Source organism: Lynx canadensis, chromosome B2 (assembly GCF_007474595.2).
Source record: "Lynx canadensis isolate LIC74 chromosome B2, mLynCan4.pri.v2, whole genome shotgun sequence".
Classification (NCBI taxonomy): Eukaryota; Metazoa; Chordata; class Mammalia; order Carnivora; family Felidae; genus Lynx; species Lynx canadensis.
In genome coordinates, this window is record NC_044307.1 from 23449520 (window position 1) to 23470717 (window position 21198).

General features: G+C 42.6%; 1 protein-coding gene across 2 annotated transcripts in view; it reads right to left on the minus strand.

Moving 5' to 3' along the window:
* Positions 1-21198, minus strand: part of CDYL (chromodomain Y like) — a 182761-nt gene that overhangs the window by 12502 nt on the left and 149061 nt on the right. For both annotated transcript variants that reach the window (XM_030314926.1, XM_030314927.2), the window contains exons 3-4: positions 6411-6667; positions 5014-5186 (exon numbers count right to left, since the gene is read on the minus strand). In XM_030314926.1, coding sequence (XP_030170786.1) covers positions 5014-5186; positions 6411-6667 — 430 coding nt within the window. The remainder of the gene's footprint in view (positions 1-5013; positions 5187-6410; positions 6668-21198) is intronic.

Genomic DNA, 21198 nt, shown 5'->3' on the forward strand with positions numbered 1-21198 from the left:
TTAAGGGTAGGCTGGTGCCACACCATACTGGTAATGTGCATCTTCTTCCTACCACTAGAAACTAATTTTATGTTCAGAGGTTGCTGCTTGCTATGATTTCACACGGTGAAAAAAAGGACAAACATGTACCAACATACATGGAAGGTCATTCCTGTAGGGCAGAGTTCTAGATCAGAATTACAGAATTCTAAACCTGACCCCGTCTTCAGTACGAGAACAATCTGGTTGTTCTCTGTAATTCGGTAACTTAAAAGCTGGAGCAAATCTATTCAGGTCATCTCTGAAAATGCTGACTTAGATCTTAGATGGTCTCCCATCTCCCCAGATACTGACATGAGAGGTTATGGGTTTTTTTTTGGAGGAGGGCAGGTGAGGGAGTTTTGGGACATGCGTGTGTGAGGAACAGGAGATACAATGTGTTGCAGAATCTGGCAGCCTGCATGCCCAGCTCCAGGGACTGTTCTTAAAGGCACCCTATGGCCAGTGCAGACCTCAGCCCAGCCCCCAAGGTCCCCTAAGATTTGTGGGATCTTCACACTGAACGAGAATTGACTCATTCAAATGAATGAGCTGCTGTAAGACTTTCTAAATGAGAGCCTGAGGCACTGTTAGAAAGATCACACTGGGTTTTAATGATACAAAGAGAGCCAGACAACCTTTTAAATAGGTTCTTGGAATAATGTATACAATTTACATGAAGCTACTTCGCTTGTGCCACCTTTTGAAGATTTGGGGCCAACGACATGATGGAAATACATCTTCTGAGCTTAGTTACTGATGATTCTCAAAAGGATCTCCATGATGCAGAGCAGACGTTTTCAAAATATGTCCCCTGGTGCCCTGGAGTCGCCCGGCTTTCATCTGCCTCATGTCAACAGGGGCCTAGTAGGAAGTGTTCCCATGCTAACAACATCTGGAAACCATGGATGGGATGGCAGAGTAACATGAAAGAAATGACCAAATACTGCAACAAGAAAGTGACTTTATAGAGAAATGGTCAAATTCTCTATAATTAATAATTAGAGTAATTAATTCCTTGACATAGCAGCATTCTTTCTCACGTTCTGTTTGCATAAAAGAAAAAAAAATGCTTCTAAAGTAGATGTTACAAAATCAAAGTCTGGAGAAATTGTTTAGAACTGATCTCCCCCTCCCCACTCCCAGTTATTTTTATTTTTGCCTGGAATGATAACTTAATCTAACACCGGTGGCTGCTTCTGGGAGGGGTATGAGTTAACTGGCACACTCGACCGAAGATCATCTTTCCCTTTCAGAGGACAGAGCCGACCATTCTGACGTGTGAGCTCTGACATGTCAGAAACTAGCATGATCCACAGAGAAATCTGTTTAGAACAACAACAAACTTCCTAGAAATGCTTTCCTGTTTAGTAGAAACTTCCCAGAGCCACAAAGCCTTGGCTACGTGGGGTTGCACAGTAAGCCACATATCAAACCAGAGACAGGAAGGTGGGGGCAGCTTTCGGGCCTGGGGACCAAGCTCTCAGGAGCTGGCATTCAAGGAAGGACTGTCCACTGCTTCTGGGGGGGGGAGGGGAGCAGAAAGCACATATGTTTTGGAACTTAAAATGCATGAATGTCCAAAATGTGTGCAATGCAACATACCAAATTTGAATTTCAGCTTCCTGTGAATTATCTGTGAACTGAGCTATAAAGGCTGTGTTGGGTATAGCAGGGAAGGAAGGAGATTGTATTTGTCATAAAATGAATTTAAAAAGACTTATGATTAAACAAAAGCAAACTTCTATCCATTTCTTTGAAGAGCATTTACTACTTCACAGATATCACCAAAAAAGTCAGATAATCACCCAAGAACAATAGTCTAGAAACTGTTTGGGGAAAATGGAAAATGAAGCATGCAGAAATAATTAAGCTTCAACAGCAAGTTCATGGTCATTTTTCAAGGGAGCCCTCTCTTCACTGTGAATATCTGGATAGGACTAAAGTGGGGAGAGGTCAGGTTCTGGGGGACATTTGCTGGTCTGCTTTATGTCTCCCCACATTTCTAATCTTCTCACTCCATGGTGGAGGAAGATGCCTGCTTTCTGGGGCCAGGCAGCTCCTGGTGCTTCAGACACTAAGCGGCAGCCAGTGGTTCCCACAGACTCAGAAGACTAATGTTATAAACAGACTCAAAATAATTTTGTTTTTATCACTAATGTGCTGAATATTTTTATTATAATGGATCTGCAAACTGGTTATGACCAGCAACCCCAAGAATGGAATTAGGTGTAGTAGATACCTGACAATCTAATGTTCAAACCTAACCTTTCTACTTCCCACTTCTTATAGGGGAAACTTGCTATAGTGATGTTCTTTGCTCCAAAGTTTTAAGGAATTCAAGACCAGACATACAGAAGTAACAAATATACAGCTTTATGTGTAAAGCCTATCTCATACATATAAAAATTAATTTAAATGCAAATGAGCAAGAGCAAAGGTTAAGTGAATCTGGTATAACTAATTATTTTTGGGTCCTGCCAGAGTACATAAAGGAAAATTCACACTGACAAAAATATATTCATTTAAAGAAGAACCAAGTGGGTTTCCCTAAAGCAGGATTTGGCCTTTGCATAGAAAAGCTTTTTGTTGGGGGAGAGGAAAGTGACAGGAGAGAGGGAGGGTCTGGAGAAGAAATGGGAGTGGGCAACTACCTGAAATAAATACCTGAAGTTACCGAAAGATTCCACAAATGAGATCTCTTGATCCATCTTTCCTCTGCATTTTCTAATCCCAACAGTGCAAACCTCAGCCACTGTCAAGGGCAATTCAACATGGGAGGAGTCGCTGGACTAGGGTTGAGTCACTTGAGATTTAGAAGTGGAGTTCAGGGGGTTACTGGGTGGCTCAGGTGATTAAGCATTTGACTTTTGATCTCTGCTCAGGTCATGATCTCATGGTTCAAGAGTTCGAGCCCTGAGTTGGGCTCTGCTGATAGCACGGAGCCTGCTTGGAATTCTCTCTTCCTCTCTCTCTGCCCCTACCCCACTTGTGTTTTCTTTTTCTCTCTCAAAATAAATAAACTTAAAAAAAAAAAAAAAAAAAAAAAAAGAAGTGGAGCTCAGGGAGCATCTACAGGGAGAAACAAGCCAGAACGCAGAAGGCACTGACCGACAAGTCTGATTTTCTTATTAGAGCAGAGCTCCCCAAATCATAGTATTATGTGTAAAGTCAGTGTGCACTTACAGAAAATCTACAAAGTCACTGCCCGAGGCATAGTAGTTTGTATTTAAAAAATGAAAATTAAACTTAAGTAATTCATCCTGAAAGGCTGGGATGGGTTAGTCATCAGGAAATCTACAAGCTGTCTTAGAAGTACTGACAGTCTGTCACGGAATTACGTGTAGTGATCAAGCAGTTTAATTTGAAACTGAGTAACACGATGGTCCTATCTAGGATACAACAAGTTTGAAATTACTTAGATCAGAGACAATACTTAATTAAAACAGATGGTAAAATTTCAAACTATTTTTGGAAAAACAATTACCATATGATACCTAAAAACTAGTAATGTTCAAAAAGATGAAGGAACCTCTTGTATGCATACATACATTTATCTGTACACAGTGAGAAAACAGATCAATTTTGAAAACTATTAAAAATGTTATAAAAGGCCAAGTTAATGCCCTGACACCCTAACGTATGGGGTTCCAGGGCTCCTCTGATGGGCCAATTAGGACAGCACCTGTCAGAGCCACCTTGGGAAGTCTGCCAGCTTCCCTGGTCCACCCCACACCCACCAAGATAGAATAAAGCACTCCCAGCAATACTGACGTGCACTTCCAGGATGGTCTGGGGGACCTGGGGGGACCAGGAAGCCCTGTGCTCCCAAGGTCCTGGCGTAGGGTCTCAGCCATGCGGAGCCCAATAATCACCCAAAGAAGCTCAACTTCAACTCAACCAAGTACCTGGAGATTTGGAGAGGATCCAACCAAGTTTTCTTTGCACGTCTGTGTGTCTAAGTTTCCATCTCCCTGTACATTATCAAGGCAAAAGCATATGGAAAGCGTTCTTAGGGGTTATTCAGGGATAGGTCATTTTAGTGAGGTGGGTAGGGCAGTCCAATGGTCTTCCTTGTTGGTGACTGGGTTTCACAAATAAAATTAATTTCTAAATAATTAGATACATTTGATTATACTTCCAGTGATTAGCATGAGAAGTGAGGGATATGGAAACAGAATATGTACCTGTATATGCTTAACAGAACTAGGTGGTCCTAAGGAAGCTTTTTTGTAATGTTAGGAGATAGTAGGGGAAAATCTCCAAACGGAAGAGATGGAAATATCTAAAAGCAAGTTGCAAAATAACACACAGTATAATTCCATTTATTTAACAGAACTAAAAATAAATTCGTATTATCTATAATATGTATGTGATGCATATTTGACAGCGTTTAGAAAAAGGCTGGGAAGACATAAATGAAGGTGGGCTTCTGGGGGAGGGGAGCATGTGAGAGAAAAGGAACTCTTACTTTTCACTCTGTAAGATCTAGTTTTATGGGCAGCTGGAACTCAGGATGAACTTGAACAAGAATGAGTACTACTTGTACTAAAACAAACTTTTCAGGTGATGTTATGGAACCAGCTTGTCATAAAGCCTAGCCAATTTATTTCAGAGTAAGCAAATGGTAAATTATTATGTGAAAGAGAATGTATCTTTATTTAAGGGCTGAAGACAGAACGTGCTCATAGTACAATAATGGAAACTCTGGCTATATGCTATTGTACACGCTAATCATTAGAACATTCCCTTAGCACTCACTGGGTTTGAGCCAGCCTTGAAATCAGTTATTTGCTCAAGGCAACCAGTAATTTATGCCAGGCCCACAGAAAAGACAGATGATTTAATTAATTGTGATACCAGTGTCTCTCAGTGAAGGGAGACATGCATTTTACTCACAAGGCTTGTTGGAGCCTGTACTACCTACTACCAGGGATTGGTACACAAGGAGGGAGACACTCAAACCAACCATTAGAAAACACCACTTATGCATACCTGATAGCTTCCGCCATTTTAGTGCTTTCTCTTTTTCTGTCATCTGTTAAACGCCGTATAAAATAAATAAAGTCGAGACCGCAGCAGAAGACGCTGCCCACCGCGCTGAGCAGCACAAGCTTGCTATCGTCGGCAGCAGCTGTGCTCAGGGCACTCTGGACTTCTTTCATTACCTGGAAGTCACCAGAAGTTAAAGTGGCAAAGAGTATTTCTGATACAGAATCCCAGAAGCATTTTACTACTGGATAATCTGGACCCAGAGAAAGTACTGATATTGTTCCCTGTATCTACCACAATTTAAACTAATTCACAAACGTATTTCCTATAACCTGAGATTTGGAATGCTGGGGACAGAGTAAGTTACATGTCTAATTATGAACAGAATATAATTAGAAAGACATGTAAATCTAAGTTATCTTAATATTCTGGTCATTGTGACTCTCAGTAGATGAGGCAAGTTACAGAGGATATCCACTTGGCATTTCTACAGTTTGGACAGCAGGTGGCACATTCAACCAGTTGAAAGAAACTAGGGTTCCGTGCCCTTTTTTTTTTTTTTTTTAAAACACCAGCCTACCACACTTGGGACAGAAACCCAGTAGTTAGGTGTGCAAATATATTAAACACAAGTTGTTTTAGAAGGGCACAAAACCATTGAAAATGACCTCTATGAAGCACGCGCAAATAACCAATGAAGCACTCTGTGGTCTAAAACTGTACCGGGGACCAACCCTGAACTGGTTTGTCCTGTGACCCTGGCCAGACTTAAACAGGCTTTGTGGAGTTTGGTTTTCTTGTCTGGAGAAAGCCTGACCTAGCTTTTCACAAGTGGAAAACAAACAAATATGAGGGCATAAATTTCCAAAACTTCGTGTTTCAGATATTTCTGAGTTCGTTTTTGAACCTCTGCAAGCAAGCAGCAGTCTCCCTGGATTTTGAAAGCCAACTTTACCAGCTACTACTCACAAGGGACAGGGGCCCAAGTCACTGCAGCGGGAACGAAGTTCCACCACAATGCTGAAGATGCACAGGAAAGATGGAACTGGGGGCCCGGGGCCGTTTTAATCTCGTCCGAACAAAGAGTCCTTCGAGAGTATGATGACAAGCTAAAGACGAGCATGCGCACACAGGAGTTTCATATTCGAGTCTTGGGGGAGGCCTGCGCCCCCTGGAGAACGAGGCGGGCATGCACATGCGCACTTGCCCGGCTACACCAGAGGCACAGTGTTGTCCGGGGCAAGACTGCCACACCTTCCTTCTCTTGCCTACCTTCTGGCAGGGCCGCACTACGGCCCAGAAAGAGAGGGCACAAAGAGCACCGATTCCGTCCAGCCTGGCCGGGAAACAAGGGCGTGGAGAAACATGAAGCACAAAGCAGCCCAAGGGACGTCTCTCACCTCTGGGTTTAGTGAGTTATTCTCTGATGATTTTGTTGACAACAAGATGTGGGTGAAGCCATCCTGCTTCCTGACGACAATATCTCTGTATCTGTAGGCACTTTCTGTTTGCCTCACACTGAAACGCAACCGCTTGTCAAAAGGCTGGTCTCTTCTGTCGTCAATAAATTTCCTTTTCCCGGCTGTCACTCCTGTAACAGATGTCTGTATGTTGGTTGTTCCATTGGCTGTTAGCGCGTCCATAAATGGAGATGTACCTGCCGAGAGTTTGAAATCACAGTAGTCTGTGATGTCCAGCTATGACTCCCTCCCCAATGTCGTGTCTGAATTGGGTAAAAATGCTCATTATGAACCCATGATTTAATGTATCAAAGCAAGGCTGTTAAAAAGTCTACTTTGAAAGGCATTTTTTTTCCTTCCAAGTCTGACAAGGAAATCACCCTCTTGCTTATCTTGCCTAAAAAATACAGATGGAAAGGTACTTGCTGAAAACAGGCTACAGAATTTGAGACTACTAGAGAATGGGATTAAAAGAGAAGGGGGTCTCATGAAGAGTACCTATTCCAGGCTTGAGAAGTTGGGATGAAAAAAGAAAATATCTTACTATTCCAGCCAAAGCTACCTGCCATTCCGTTGAAGTTTCTTTTTTTCTGAATGCAAGATGACTTGTACTGAAAGGAAACGCGAGGCGACCACCTGTTTCAGCTGGTCTACCAAGCGCTGCTGCAGTGGCCACCACTGCAGACCGGCGCCCCCTTGTGGGGCACTTGAGACTCTCAGGTCTTTCTTCTGATGCCCTGGGCGGTGAGTATCTGCCCACTGGCCCCAGTTCTACATTTTCAAACAGCCTTCCAAATAGAACTTCAAGACAGTTCTCTTTCCTGCCACATAAAATGTTCTGCTAATTTTTCCTCCTGTGTCAGCTTCTCAGCGTCAACTTGGTTGCTGTCTTAAAGATATGGTCTCCTGAACCTAATATTTCTTATAACAAAGGCAAGAGTTCCATTTAATGCTTTCCTACAATTATGAAGTTATGTCAGGGTAAGAATTCAAGTATTAAAGGTAAATAATTATTCATATGAATTTTCTGAATATTATCTCACCTGGTAAGGAATATATAGAGCCTTTGGGGACGGTGTGGAGAAAGGGAAAGAAATGTAGGAAAACTGTATCAAGCTTTACTAATAAAATTAGCACTGGCAGAAGTTCTCTGAGGAGAAGAACATGAATTATAGATCAGAAATACTTCTTCCACAATGAAAGAAAATAAGCCAGGACTACCAGAAAAGACTCGGGAATGGACATTTGGAGAAATCAAATAATCTCCCTTGGTAAAACAACAGGACTTTCATTGGTTGAAATGCTTTTGAGGTGTTTAAAAAAAATTCAATTTTTTGAAATTTTGGAAGAGGTTATAATACATGCACATGGTTCAAGAATCTACAACTGTAAAAAGATATACCATAAACGGTCTCCCACCACTCATGCTCTCCATTTGCCCAGGACCACCTCCCCCCCCCCTCCCCCCCGGTTAGCTACCATGTTTGGTTTCCCAGTCTCCAGGCAAATAAGAATATAAATATTTCTACCCCTCCATTAAAAGACACAAATGACAGTTTAGTAGACACAGTATTTTGTCACATCTTGTTTATTCATTCGACAGTATCTTAGAACTTGTCTAAGATCATGACAGATCAGGTCATGTTTTGTTCTTTTCTAAGGCTGCACAACAGTCTACTGAATGGATGTTCTATAATCTACTTTTACCAATCCACACTGCAATAAACACAAATATTTAATGGTTGTTTGGTATTACAAACAATGCTGCAATGCAAACCTTGGCCTCTCTCATTCCAATGCTGGCCAGTATCTCCAACTGAAAGATCACTGGATTAGCTGTTGTTACCAGCAGCACTGGGTGTTGCTGAATCCTTCTGAGGAAGCTAGCAAGGATCCTTTCTCTTTGTTTTAATTTTCAATCTCTCTTCTATCAGAGCCCTCCCCATCTGTGTTTAAACACCTTCTTCAATCTCTTGTGCTCTCAGATACCCCTCTAATCTGCTCTTCTCAGCACTGCCCTCTCTCCTCACGCCCATCATGGTCTCACCAGGTCTACACTTGCTGCCTCCTTGTCCCCTCCATCCTCTCTACACTCCACTGCAGCTAGAGGCCACATGACCAGATAACTTCTGAGTAACAGGGAACTGGATCACAGATGACTCCGAACCATTAAGCCTGGGTGTGTAGGAGATGGGGCACCCACAGGGTAGTCTGACATAGCTGGGGGATGAGGACAGGGGAGAAACTTGGCTTTATCCATGGTTACTATTAGGGTACAGATGCTCCAGAGTCCAGGAATGGGGGCAGGAAAAGTCGGGGTGGAGATGAGTACTTGGGAACTGGTGCCCAGAGAGGATGGTTGGATCTAGAAGTAGGAGCTCCAAAGGGAGGAGTGAGGAGCGAACTTGCTGGGGAGACACATGTAGGGCCAAGAGGCAGCAGGGAAGCAGGGAGGTTGTAAGAGGCTTCCTTCAAAGGAAGGAGAGGCTGCCGTGGCCATGAGGACATGTCAACAGTGGCATGTGCCTCACAGAGGTGGAGGAGAACAGAGAAGAGGCAATGGAGGGGAGATAAGAAGCCATTAATAAACTCAGGCAAGTTGTGTCACTAGAGCATGAAGGTAAAAAAAAAAAAAGACTGTAGGATACAATGAGAGACAGATCAAAGTTGTTAAATAGAAAACATGCATTTGTTAAAACGCTGTTTTCAGGAAAACAGAGATACAGCTGCAGGTGAAAGGGCCCTGATGTGGATGTGATGGCTGACAATGCTCTCCCTGCCTAAACAGAGAGCACATGAGAAGCAATACTTTGCACAGAGGCAAGCTGGAGGCCACCTGACTCAGGGTGAAGGGTGATCTGACAAAATCGAAATGAGTGGAGGCTCCAGCCTGCCCAGGAGGACAGCGTTCTTGCAGAATACACATGCCAGTGTGCTAGTAACAACAGGTGAGAGCTGTCTGGATCTTTGAGAATTACTAACCTGAGCTGAATTAATTGGTGCTGTATCAGAACACAACAAGAAAGACCCAGCAACACAGGGGAAGGCCTGTTGAAGGCTGGCTAGCTGCCTTCTGCCAGGACAAAGCCTGCTGACTTTGGATCAGCCCCTCCACCCCTGAACTGCTCTGTCAGTCTCTTTTCTTTCCCTATTTAAAAGACACGCATTCCTTACCTCTATAGGCAGATTTCCTGGTGGCTTCTTTCCACAGAAGCAGGATTTCTAGGCTATGGGGTCTATGTAGCCTTTATATGTGAGCTTCACAAAAGCCCATTTTCCTTTCTTTGAAGCAATAGGTCTTATGGAGCTATCCGTGGTTCTGCAAATGTGGAAATGGATTCATGTTGGCTCATGCTGACCAGGATTGTTGAACTTGGCCTTTATCTCCCTGTTAAAACTGCATTGGCTCACTCGTGCCATTACAGTCCATGCTGATTTCAGACTCTGTGATCCTGCTAGGGCCTCAAGTACCACGCCCACCCCAGTAAGACTCCTGGGACCCCTTCTTATCTACCTACAGGGCCATGTGACATCTAACAGTGCTGTATTTGGGTAGAGAAGTGTTCACAGTGGGACTGCATCTCAGAATCACAGGCTGCCAGCACTGAGCTAGGTCCTGACCGCTACCTCACCCCTACCTCACCCCCATCTGTCATTTATAACCCTTAGCCCCTCACTCATGACAAGCTAGCCATGGCATTCTTTCACTGGCCAGGGCCTTTGTACTTGCTCTTCCCTCTGCCTAGAATGTTCTTGCCCTAGAGCTTCAAATGGCTAGTTCCTTCTGCTCATCTGAACGGCAGCTCAAAATGTCATCTCTGCAGACAAGCCTTTGTGGAGAAGCCCCTCCCCCTAATGGGGGCCCTCCCATAGCAATTCACTTCGCCCCGGCTTGTTTTTCCCATAGCCCTCCTCACCAAAGGTATTTCTTCCTCATTTGATTTTTTCTTTATTGTATATATTGCCACTGTACTCCACTAAGCTCTGTGAGAGCAGGGTCCCTATATGTCTCATTCACTAATGTAATCCCAGGGCTTGGAACACTTCATATTTACTGAATAAATGAAGGTAAGGGACCTTCAAGTCCCACCAGTCCAGTGCCCTTCACTCAGGGACGAGAAAGTAAGTGGCCTGTCCAGCGTCACACAGTTAGCTGATCACCTGGCGCCAATCTCGGGACAGCAGGTGCTATCCTTTAGAGCAAAATCAACTGCTAATGACCAATCTAAAAAAGGTAAACACCGAGATTCAGGAAAAAATATCCTCCACACATAAACTGTGTGAAAATTCTCTGTGACTCCCTGGACCCACAGCTCTGACGAAAAAGTAGAGCAAACATTCTGAGTGGACAGTTCCTTAAGGATTTGGATTCAGAGACTACTAAACGCCTTCCTAGGATTTATTGGCATAAAAGTCAGCCAGGAAAAAACCCACTTTAGTGCCTCTCCTAATAAATGGTTTTCTTTTAACATGCTCGAGAGTAAAAAGGATACCCTCAAACATGTATTTCTTTTTTTTTTTTTTTTAATTTTTTTTTCAACGTTTTTATTTATTTTTGGGACAGAGAGAGACAGAGCATGAATGGGGGAGGGGCAGAGAGAGAGGGAGACACAGAATCGGAAACAGGCTCCAGGCTCTGAGCCATCAGCCCAGAGCCTGACGCAGGGCTCGAACTCACGGACCGCGAGATCGTGACCTGGCTGAAGTCGGACGCTTAACCGACTGCGCCACCCAGGCGCCCCTCAAACATGTATTTCTTAACCTGTTAGAATTCACTGCTTCAAAAAGCATATCTCTCTAAAAACGAAATGTGCCTTCTGCTTCTAAACTTAAGGGAGAAACAGTAGCTGCATTTCGTTACTTGCCAGTGAGGAGTAGAAAACTGAACAAAATCTACCAAACAACTATTTCAGAAGCTGGACAACAGACAGTGCAGGACCACGTTCCCAGTGTGAAAGCTGGGAACCAGGCTTTCTGCCTGGAGGCTATTTCCACACGGTAGGTACAGGGACACTGCATGCAGCTCAGCAAAAGTGCTAAAATCAGGAGGAGCCCAGAAGGCTTTAATTTGTGGGGCAGGGTACTTTAAAGGAGGAAGCTACACAGAAAGTTCCAGAACTGCTTATGGATCCTCTTGAGTCCTTGCTGAACCACCAATCTCAGTATGCATGAGGTGAAACTCCACAAGGTTGGCAGACCAACAACTTTTGAGGAAAAAATTACCTATGAACATGTAACTGCCAGAGCACACACAGGGCTGGTGTAATCCCCAGCCAGAGTGGAGAGGGACACTGGGTCGAGACCCTGGAACAGGCACATATTAGTAGTGGAAGTACTCTAGCTCTAGAACTGCACTAACAACACTTAAAAATAAGCCTTCAAAGGATCAGATTTGCAAGTAAAAATTGGCTGTCAGAACAAACCTAACACTTAAAAAAGTGGACAAGAAAATCCAGCGCCCCAAAATGTAGAAGTCCCAGTGTGTAACAGCTAAAAAAATTACTAGATATGCTAAGAAATAGAAAAATCGGACCTATGACCAAGACTAAATCAGTTAATAGAAAGAGATCTAAAAATAAAAGATGATAAAATAAGAGAAAAGGACATTTCCAAAACTTATAAACAACCTCAGTGTGCTCAAGAATTTAAAAGACAGGAGTGCCTGGGTGGTTCACTCGGTTAAGCATCCAACTTCAGCTCAGGTCATGATCTCACAGTTATGAGTTCAAGTCCTGCATCGGGCTCTGTGCTGACAACAGCTTGGAGCCTGGAGCCTGCTTCGGATTCTGTGTCACCCCTCTCTCTACCCCTCCCCCCACTCACACACTCTCTCTCTCAAAAATAAACATTAAAAACTTTTTTTAAAAAATTTAAAAGATAACACAAACATATGAATTTCATTAGGTATGTTTAACAGATTAGATGCTGCGCAAGATAAGATCAGAGGGGAAAAAAAAGAAACATCAGAGAACTTGAAGACCAACAGATTCTATCCAAAATGAAACAGAGAGAAAAGAAAAAACAGAGTAGAGCCTGGGTGTGGGCTATCAGACCATCTAGCATATGCATACTTTGAGTCCAAGAAAGGGTGTGTGCATGTGTGTAAAAACATTTGCAGAAATAATGGCTCAAAGTTTTCCATATTTGATGAAAACCAGGAGCTTACAGACCCAAGAAGCTTAACAAATACCAATCAAGATAAACAGAAAACCACAGTTAGGCACATAATAATCAACCTGAAAATGCTAGTGATAAAAGAAAATCTTCAAAGCAGACAGAAAGAAAAAAGCAGGAAAGGGATGGCATCTTTAAAGTGCATGAAGTAAGAAATAAAAAGCTTACAGCACACATACACCATATCTGTCTTTCAGAAACAGGAGAAATAAAAACTTTTCTAGACAAAAGCTGAGAAAATCTGTAGCCAGCCGACCCACACTATAAGAAATGCTAAAGGAAGTTCTTCAGGGAAAATGCTAGCAGAAAGAAGCTTGGATATATATGCAAAAGAACTGATAAACATGTGGGTAAAAGTGAACCTACACAGACTATATATCAAGTTTAATTAACTAAAAGGAGGTAGTAATTGGCTAATCCCACCCCCCCAACTCTCCCCTGAGTTCATATCAACCTAACCAGAATGAATAAAAACCACTTTGTATACACTACATAAATACATTAGAGTATCTTCAAGAAATTGACATCTTTCTGGAAAAATATGAATTCTCAAGACTGAGCTCAGATACAACAGAAACAAAGAGAAAAAATAACCAAGGAAAGATACAAGTAAAGTTATATGGGGCTAGGCAAGGTAGGAGCAGCTGAGTACAAAAGAAAACAGTTTCAAAGTTCTGAGGAAAGAAGGAAATCTACCAAGTTCATTTTGCAAAGAGGATAATTTAACTCTGATGTCAGAACTTGACATGATGACACAAAACCACACACCAATTTTACTTATTTCTTGTGACACCACGGTCCCATTTTATTAACATTAAATACTGCAAAGCTATCTTTCTCAATTTCAATTCTAATAGACTTCCAATTGCAACCCCGGTGACTAAGATTTGGCTGGAAGACAAGCTAAGAAACTTTGGAAGAGAATAATGAGTGATACATACCTTGCTAGTTGTATATTCATAACTATTAAGGGCATGGTTCTACTCTAGGGGAAAATGACCAACTAGAATTGACCAAGGACTAGCTCCTAGGATGACAATCTGTGTATTACAAATAAACAGAAGTTGGTAAAGATCATTCAATAAGTGGTAATCAAAAACCGAGTAGTTAATTTTCTTGGAACAGTCATTTTATGTCTTTACTCAAAATGAAACACAGATACATACACACACACAAGATGAGCACAGAAAAATGCTTTCAATGGAATGAAAACACCAAAACATGAAAAACTGATCTCCCAAATAAAAATGAAATAATCTTTCTACCTATAAATTAGGAATCTTTTAAAATATGGCAATTAAATCAGGGCTGATGAAGAGCACGCATACATATACGGATACCTTTCTAGAGAGCAATTCTGTAAGATGTGTCCATCAACCTTTGTCCTTGTAATTCAATTTTTAGAATTACACTCTAACAGAAAAGAAATTATATGGCATATTTTCACATATAAAAGGTATTCAAATAATTTTATTTTTAAAATGGAGAAACTGGAAAGAGCCATAATTGTAAGAGTAAGGAAATGGTTAAATGACCAATGGGACACATGCACCTGACACATAGAAAGCAGCCACTATCAGGATGTTTATGAAGACTGTTAACATACAGGTCAGTAAGTGTTTCACAGCAGCTACTGTTTACATTATATGTTACATATGCCAAGCTTTTAACCTAACTCTAATTAAAACCACACGGACATATGAAAGTTGGGTTGTATCTGCAGATCTGTTCTCAAGCTTGTGTTCTATTACTTTGTTACAACCAAAATTACACAGCACAGAAATGAAAATTAAACGTATCAAAAGGTATCATAGTGTAATCAACAATGCTTACATGTGAGTTTACTAAAAATGTAAATACATAAAAAAGTCAGTAATGGCTCTTTCTTAGTGATAGAGATATGGGTAATTTTTATATTCTTGGTATTTTGTAAATTTTTACAATTTACTGATATCAGGGTAAAAACCACTTGAAAACAGACTACAGCAACCAAAATCCAGACAAAAACTTCTGGGATATTATTTTTAAATAGGTAAAGATTTATTGGTATTTCCCCTAAGTGTATTTTAGCTTATGGTTGTTTAATCAAAAGTTGGCAAATTCAAGGAAGTATGGGTCTCAGGTGCAAGAAAAGTTCAAAACCTGCTGACTGTTACTTTAAAGTTAGAGAACAAATACTACAGTATCTACAGAATTATTACTTTTTAAAAAATGTTTTTGGAATTTTTTTTATTTTTGAGAAAGAGAGTGTGTGCGGGGGAGAGGCAGAGAAAAAGGGAGACACAAAATCCAAAGCAGGCTCCAGGCTCTGAGCTGTCAGCACAGAGCCTGATGTGGGGCTTGAACTCACGAACCACGAGATCATGACCTGAGCTGAAGCAGATGCTTAACCACTGAGTCACCCAGGTACCTCAGAATTATTACTTTTTAAAGTTTATTTATTTTGGGGGGTGAGGGAGGGAGGGAGACAGAGAGAGAGGGAGAGGGAGAAAGAGGGAGGGAGGGAGAATGAGAGGGAAAGGGGCAAGGGCAGAGAGAGAGGGGGAGAGAGAATCCCAAACAGACTCTGTGCTGTTCAGCACGGAGCCTGATTCGGGGCTCAATCCATGACCATGAGAACATGACCTGAGCCGAAATAAAGGGTCAAGTGACTGAGCCACCTAGGTGCCCCAGTGTCTATAGAATCATTAACACTCCTTTACAGAGTTTAACATTTCAAAACATTGTCCCCCATACCTACTGAACCTAATCCTATTTAACCACACAGAAGCCTACCACTTCATTCAGATTCTATAATCTGCAAACTGAATTAACAGAAAACTTTTCAAATGAATGTGGAAGGGAGGCTTTAAACATTATATCCTTTTCCTCCCATAACATGTTAAATGAATCAATTCTTTGTAAATAATTATAAAAGTGTCTGCCCCAACTCCTTCAAATACAGGTCCCTGTCCGTAGGGATCTCTGGATTTAAGGCTATGTATGCTTCAGTAAAATATGGTCAGTGCTGCTATAATGTTTTGCTTCAACAGGATGGGTAGATTAGGAACAGTTTCGAGCACACTGCAGATTTTGTGTAACGTTCATGCCTGATTTTTTCTGGAGAAGGCTGGTGCATGCACAATCGCACGCTGGGGACTCTGGGTGGGCAGGAATACACAAAACCCGTGCCTCCAATAGCCACTGCTGCCTTCCGTGTGATTTCAGATCCCCCTTTCACTGCTTTACAGTAACTGATGCGCTGACCCTTCCCACACCCACTTCCAGCATAAAACTATGCACCTTTTTCATGATACAGTGCATGATACATCTATTGCAGTATTTATGGCTTTCTTAACCATTTAATATGTCAAATTGTAGTACCACTTTTATTAGGGTCCTATCTTATTGTTAAATATGCCAATGACAAAGTTTCCTTCTCCATTTCCCACATAAGCCTGGTGCTGTTTAGTGCATGATTTTGCATAGTGTGGTAATTTTTAGGGATGCATATGTTGCATTAGCAGAACTGGCTGCAAGTTTTCTTTCCATTGCTCAGTATCATTCTTCTTGCCTGAGATCAAGAAAGAATTTATTCACAGCCACGTTTTAGACCTGGCCCTAAAAATAAAATCACCTAACTAACGATTAGCTTCAAGAGGCCATACATAAACCAACAAGCAACTGCTCACTGGGGAATTAGGATGAAAATGCTTATAATCAATCGCCACATTCAGACAGAGCTCTGGTATTCATCAGCTCAACCCCTCCAGGAGGAACTTGCCAGGCAGGGGCTCCACCCAAATGCCACTGAAAAGTGCCTGGACACTGCCATCCCCACCCCCAACAGAGTGGGCTTCCATGGCAAAGCCCCCATGGTTCTCAAGGTGAAGGAACACTCTCCAACTGGAGAGGGCCAGGTGTTGCACGTTTGTGTTCTGAAGTGCTGAAGTGGGCTCTGCTTTCCTCTGCCGGATTCCTTCCTTTGTCTTCTATGGCAGGCTGCTCCCAAATCTCTCTACCCACAAATCTGTCTTTAGAGCTTCATACTCACTTTCAAGCTAATTACACCCCACTGTTTCAAAGAGCAATCCACCACAAAATCCTCCTTAGGAGACCCGTGTTTAAGGGCAATGGTACCTCAACTCCCAATTCCAGCCAACCTCCATGTACCAAAGAGCTCCTCCCCTCCCCGCGGACCAGAGCCGCATCTTTCTTGCTCCACATCAGTCAGGGGGAATCTGTCTGCCTGGCACCCTGCAGGAGGGTGCAAATGATCTCTAGAATCTGTCAACACTTGTTGCCCTGTGACTCCCAGCCCACCTAGATTCTTCCAGTCAGGTCCTGAGGATCAGCACATAGGTCAGGTCCCCCACTGCTGGTAAGATGTGCCTGCCCAGGCACCACCTGCTGCTCCGGCTTTGGGATTCAGAGATCATGTGCAAGATCATTTTTACTCACCCTGAGACCCCTGAATGCTGTGCTTGGGGGGTGCTTTATTTTTGTACACTGTATTAGGACAGACCCAGTAAATAGCCACTTAAGACACTGAGCCTCTTCGTCATGCACATTTGATGTAATCAAACCTGAAATATTAGAACTGCTTTCATTAAGAATAATTTCTGCTTGCACAAGCACATCTTACCTGTCCTGCCCATCCCCAGTGCTCAGCTACGTGTGGATACATTGGATATCCCCTGCCCCAGTGCCCGACCACAAATTCTAGTCATTAGGTCTGCCGGGCCCAGCCTTTGGAGCCCAAAGGGCGATACAAGTAGCACAGCAAATGGGAGGGAGGCCAGACTATCCCTGGTGACCAGCATCACACTTTCCATAATGTGCTGGAAACCACAGCAATGTGCTGCAAAGATTAGCCACTTGCTGAGCCAGGCAAACCTGCCAGTTATTCCCAAATCCTAAAGCCTGAGGCAGGCTCTTTCCCATTCCAGCTGCTGCAGCAAAGTTGTCCACGTGGGGTCTAGATTAGAAGGCCCTTCTTCTAAACCATTTCACTACAGCTACCTGCACCTCATAAGCTCTGGGGTTCTTTGTTGGAGGGTGGCAGACTGGGTGGGTGCTGTGTTACCCTTCCCCGTCTACACAACAGTGCTTTTCAAGCTCTGGGATACAAATCAATTTTGTGGATACCAATCAGTATTCATTTATTAGGACAAGACAGGGAAACTGGAGACACACTGCACCCTGGGCCGCCAGGTAAAACGTGTCTCTTACTGTGGGCTGCACTGGCGGAGTTTGAGAGCGTGCTCAGATTACCCAGCACCTGTGCATGTACATGTAGATCCTGTGAGAGGGCCTGAGCAGTGCTTCCAGCCATTGGCCTTGACATGGGGTCTCCCTGATCACCCCAACCTGGAGGTGGTATCTCTTGTGGAGCTCTCCGGACTTGTCACGTTGGGGCTGTAAGGAGCTGACTGCCCTGAGGAGGAGGATGCTCTGTGCCCTAGGCCCCAGCTGGTCCTTGGGTATGTGACTCATGGGTAGCATTGATAAATGAATAAACCTGGTCTGCAGGTCTTCTGCTTTCTCAACAGCGTCATTAAGGCATCCCCTCCCTGGCCCGCTGCCACTGTGTGTGGCAGGACACCGACTACGGCTAGAGATCCACAGGGTCACAGGCCTCTGGGGGTCATGTCTTCCATCACTTGGCAATGGGAAGGGACAGATGCACCACCACCCTGCACACTCACATCTAGTTTATTAATGCCTCCTCCTCCTGGCCTCTGCATTGTTCTCTCGATTCGCCTGATTTTCACAATGATTATTCTAGATCTTGACTACTCATCCACCTCACTGCCCCCTCTGGCTCCTAGTTTTGCTACCGCACACTGGCCATGGCCAACTCTATGGTCACGATAGCTTTCCTCAACCCTCTTCATTCAACTATTTTCCTGATAAAACAAGAACAAAAAAACCCCAAAAAACCAAAAAACAAAAACCCAACTTAAATAAAAAACTTATCAGGTGAATAATTAAGGTTTTCCATAAGTTGGGTTTCTTTTGCATCTCCGACATTCTCTCCTAAGAATGAATCAGGCACTCTCCTCCCATTCCAGGCATGACCAGTTGCATCCAAGCTATTTAATATGAGCTGGAGCCATGCTCACTGGCTGAGCGGGCTCCAAAACTTTGTACTGAATAGCTACTGGCACAGTATTAGCACTGAGAAAACCATACTCCAAACTACTCATTCTTCAAAGAGCAAAAGTATACTTAAGAATGGAGGCTGTATAAAAGCCATTTTAGTCCATGAAGCATTCAAATTATTTCCCTGAAACCACTAAATAACTCATGAATGCTAGAAATGTACTCAAGGCAGATGAATGAAAAACTGTGAAATGAACTAGTTAAAAAACAAAGTACACAAAATTAGGAAGCATTTTGAAAGTCAACAGAAAAAGGACCATAAGTGGTGGTTTCTTCAATTAAAATCACCCTGTGTAATAATTAACTTTCAGAAAGAACCAACCTAAAAATACTAGGTATGAAAAAAGGAATGAGGAGACTTAAAAAGAAAAATACTATTTTGAGATAAAAAGTAGCAACTGATGAAACTATGTAACTTTAAATAAACTCCACTCAATGATAATTTCCTAAAACCTATGTCAGATCAGCCTGATTAAACCAAAGAATTATGAACCAGGAGATACAGGACAATATAGTATTAGATGTGGGAATTACTATATTTTGCCATCAGTAGCAGGGGTTCTCAATCTGTGCAGGAGCATCATGGGGCAGGTCTTTAAAAATGCTCCTTGGGCCCACATTCCCAACTTTCTGGTGGGGGCATCCAGGAGTGGAGCACTGGCACCTTTCCCATGAAATGCTGATGCACGCTGAGGGTGGAAAACCATAGATGTAGGGTAAATGGGCTTGATGTCCTCCACTGATGTAGCATTCTTGTGGCCTGAAACAGAATATTCAGGGTAACCTAAAGGGAAAAGCCTAAGTCAGAAGATGGAGACTAGATTAGCAGTAACATTTCCTCCAACTTGGAGGAAGGGTCACTAAAGTCCAAACAACAGAAACAAATAAGGAAATGGAAAAAAAGGAAAAGAATATGATACTTAGAAGAAGCAAAGCACACTGGAAGGAATATAGGGAGATGCTAAAACAGGTAAGGAAGGGCATTAGGAATGTAGAGACACTTGAACTATTCTACAATATTCAGCACGACTGGTTTTTCTCCAATAATGAATTCAGTGAGCAAGTCAAAGGAAACAGTAAAAACTCAGATCTGGAAACCAACAGGGAGTTTTCAGTGCTGGTCAGTATTGACAAGATCACACTACTTTCCCCTTTAAAGACTGCATTTTAGGAGACACGTTCACAGTTTCACTGTTAAAGAGCCTCAAACAGTCTAATGGTTCTTGTATTACTTGTATTCATAATTTTTCAGTTAACATCATTTAGGAAAAGTGAACACATCCACATTCTGATTGATCACTTTCCCTCAGAATGGATTTTCCATTCATTGACAACTGTTTTCTCTTTAACTTCTTTGTCTTCACCAAAAGCAAGGGGGGAAACCCTGTGATCAATCATACTAGTCTATCAGAGGAGGTAAGCAGAGGTCAGAGAAATAAATGGAGGCAGAGGGACCACAACTAACACCCACGGGCTCATCCATACTTGTGGAGTGCAGTACGGGGCATCTCACTAAATCCGCCCTTTACTAGACGAAAACACAAGATCCAGAGAGCTTAACTGTCTTGCCTGAGGTCACGGAGCGGTGAGGAAGTGCAAAGCTCAGTTCACGCTCAGGCCCGCTCCATGCACCATGCAGAAAGACATACACATGGAAAGCTAAAGGGCGAAAGGTAAATGATGGAAATGAGTGATTAGTGACAATGACTGCCTTAATGTCTTCAAGAAGACGAGAAACATTTCCAGTAATGTTGTTTAACACTTTACAGAGTTAGATTTTAACTGGCTCAAGTACTTTGGCATATAGTTAAGTGCTCAATAAATAGGTGTTGAAGCTAACTGGTAAAAAAAAAAAAAAAAAAAAAAAAAAAAGAAAAAAAGAATATGGCATATCAGGGTACCATGCCATCAGCAAAGAAATGGAGATGGTCGGATATAAATTTAAAGGACTCTGATGAAGGTTTGCCGTCTAAACCAAGATGGAAAAGAACAGGCTGAAATCAGCCTTTAAAGGGTTTTACCAAATTAAAAATAAAGAGTTAAAGAGGAAATGGATTTAATGCTGGAGGCAATGGAGAAGGATTACAGGGAGTCAACAGCTCAGCCACCTGCTGGAACACTTAAACATTCAGCCTAGGGAAAGAGGAATGTAAAAGATCTTCTAGGGGCCAGAAAATGTATTCTAAGCCATTTAAAAAAAAAAAAAAAAAATCAAGGGCTGTTACAACTCCCAACGTCTAATCAACTGCTTATTCAGCTGTAAGGGCTCCGAACTAGAGTCCTCAGGTTACTTGTGACACCCACCTGAGGAAGGGCAGGAGGAACTGCTTCCTCACAAACGGGGAGAAAATCGCTGCTGGGTCAGCACACTGTGAGTCTGGTTATGTGGGCGGAGAGATGAGCCAGTACT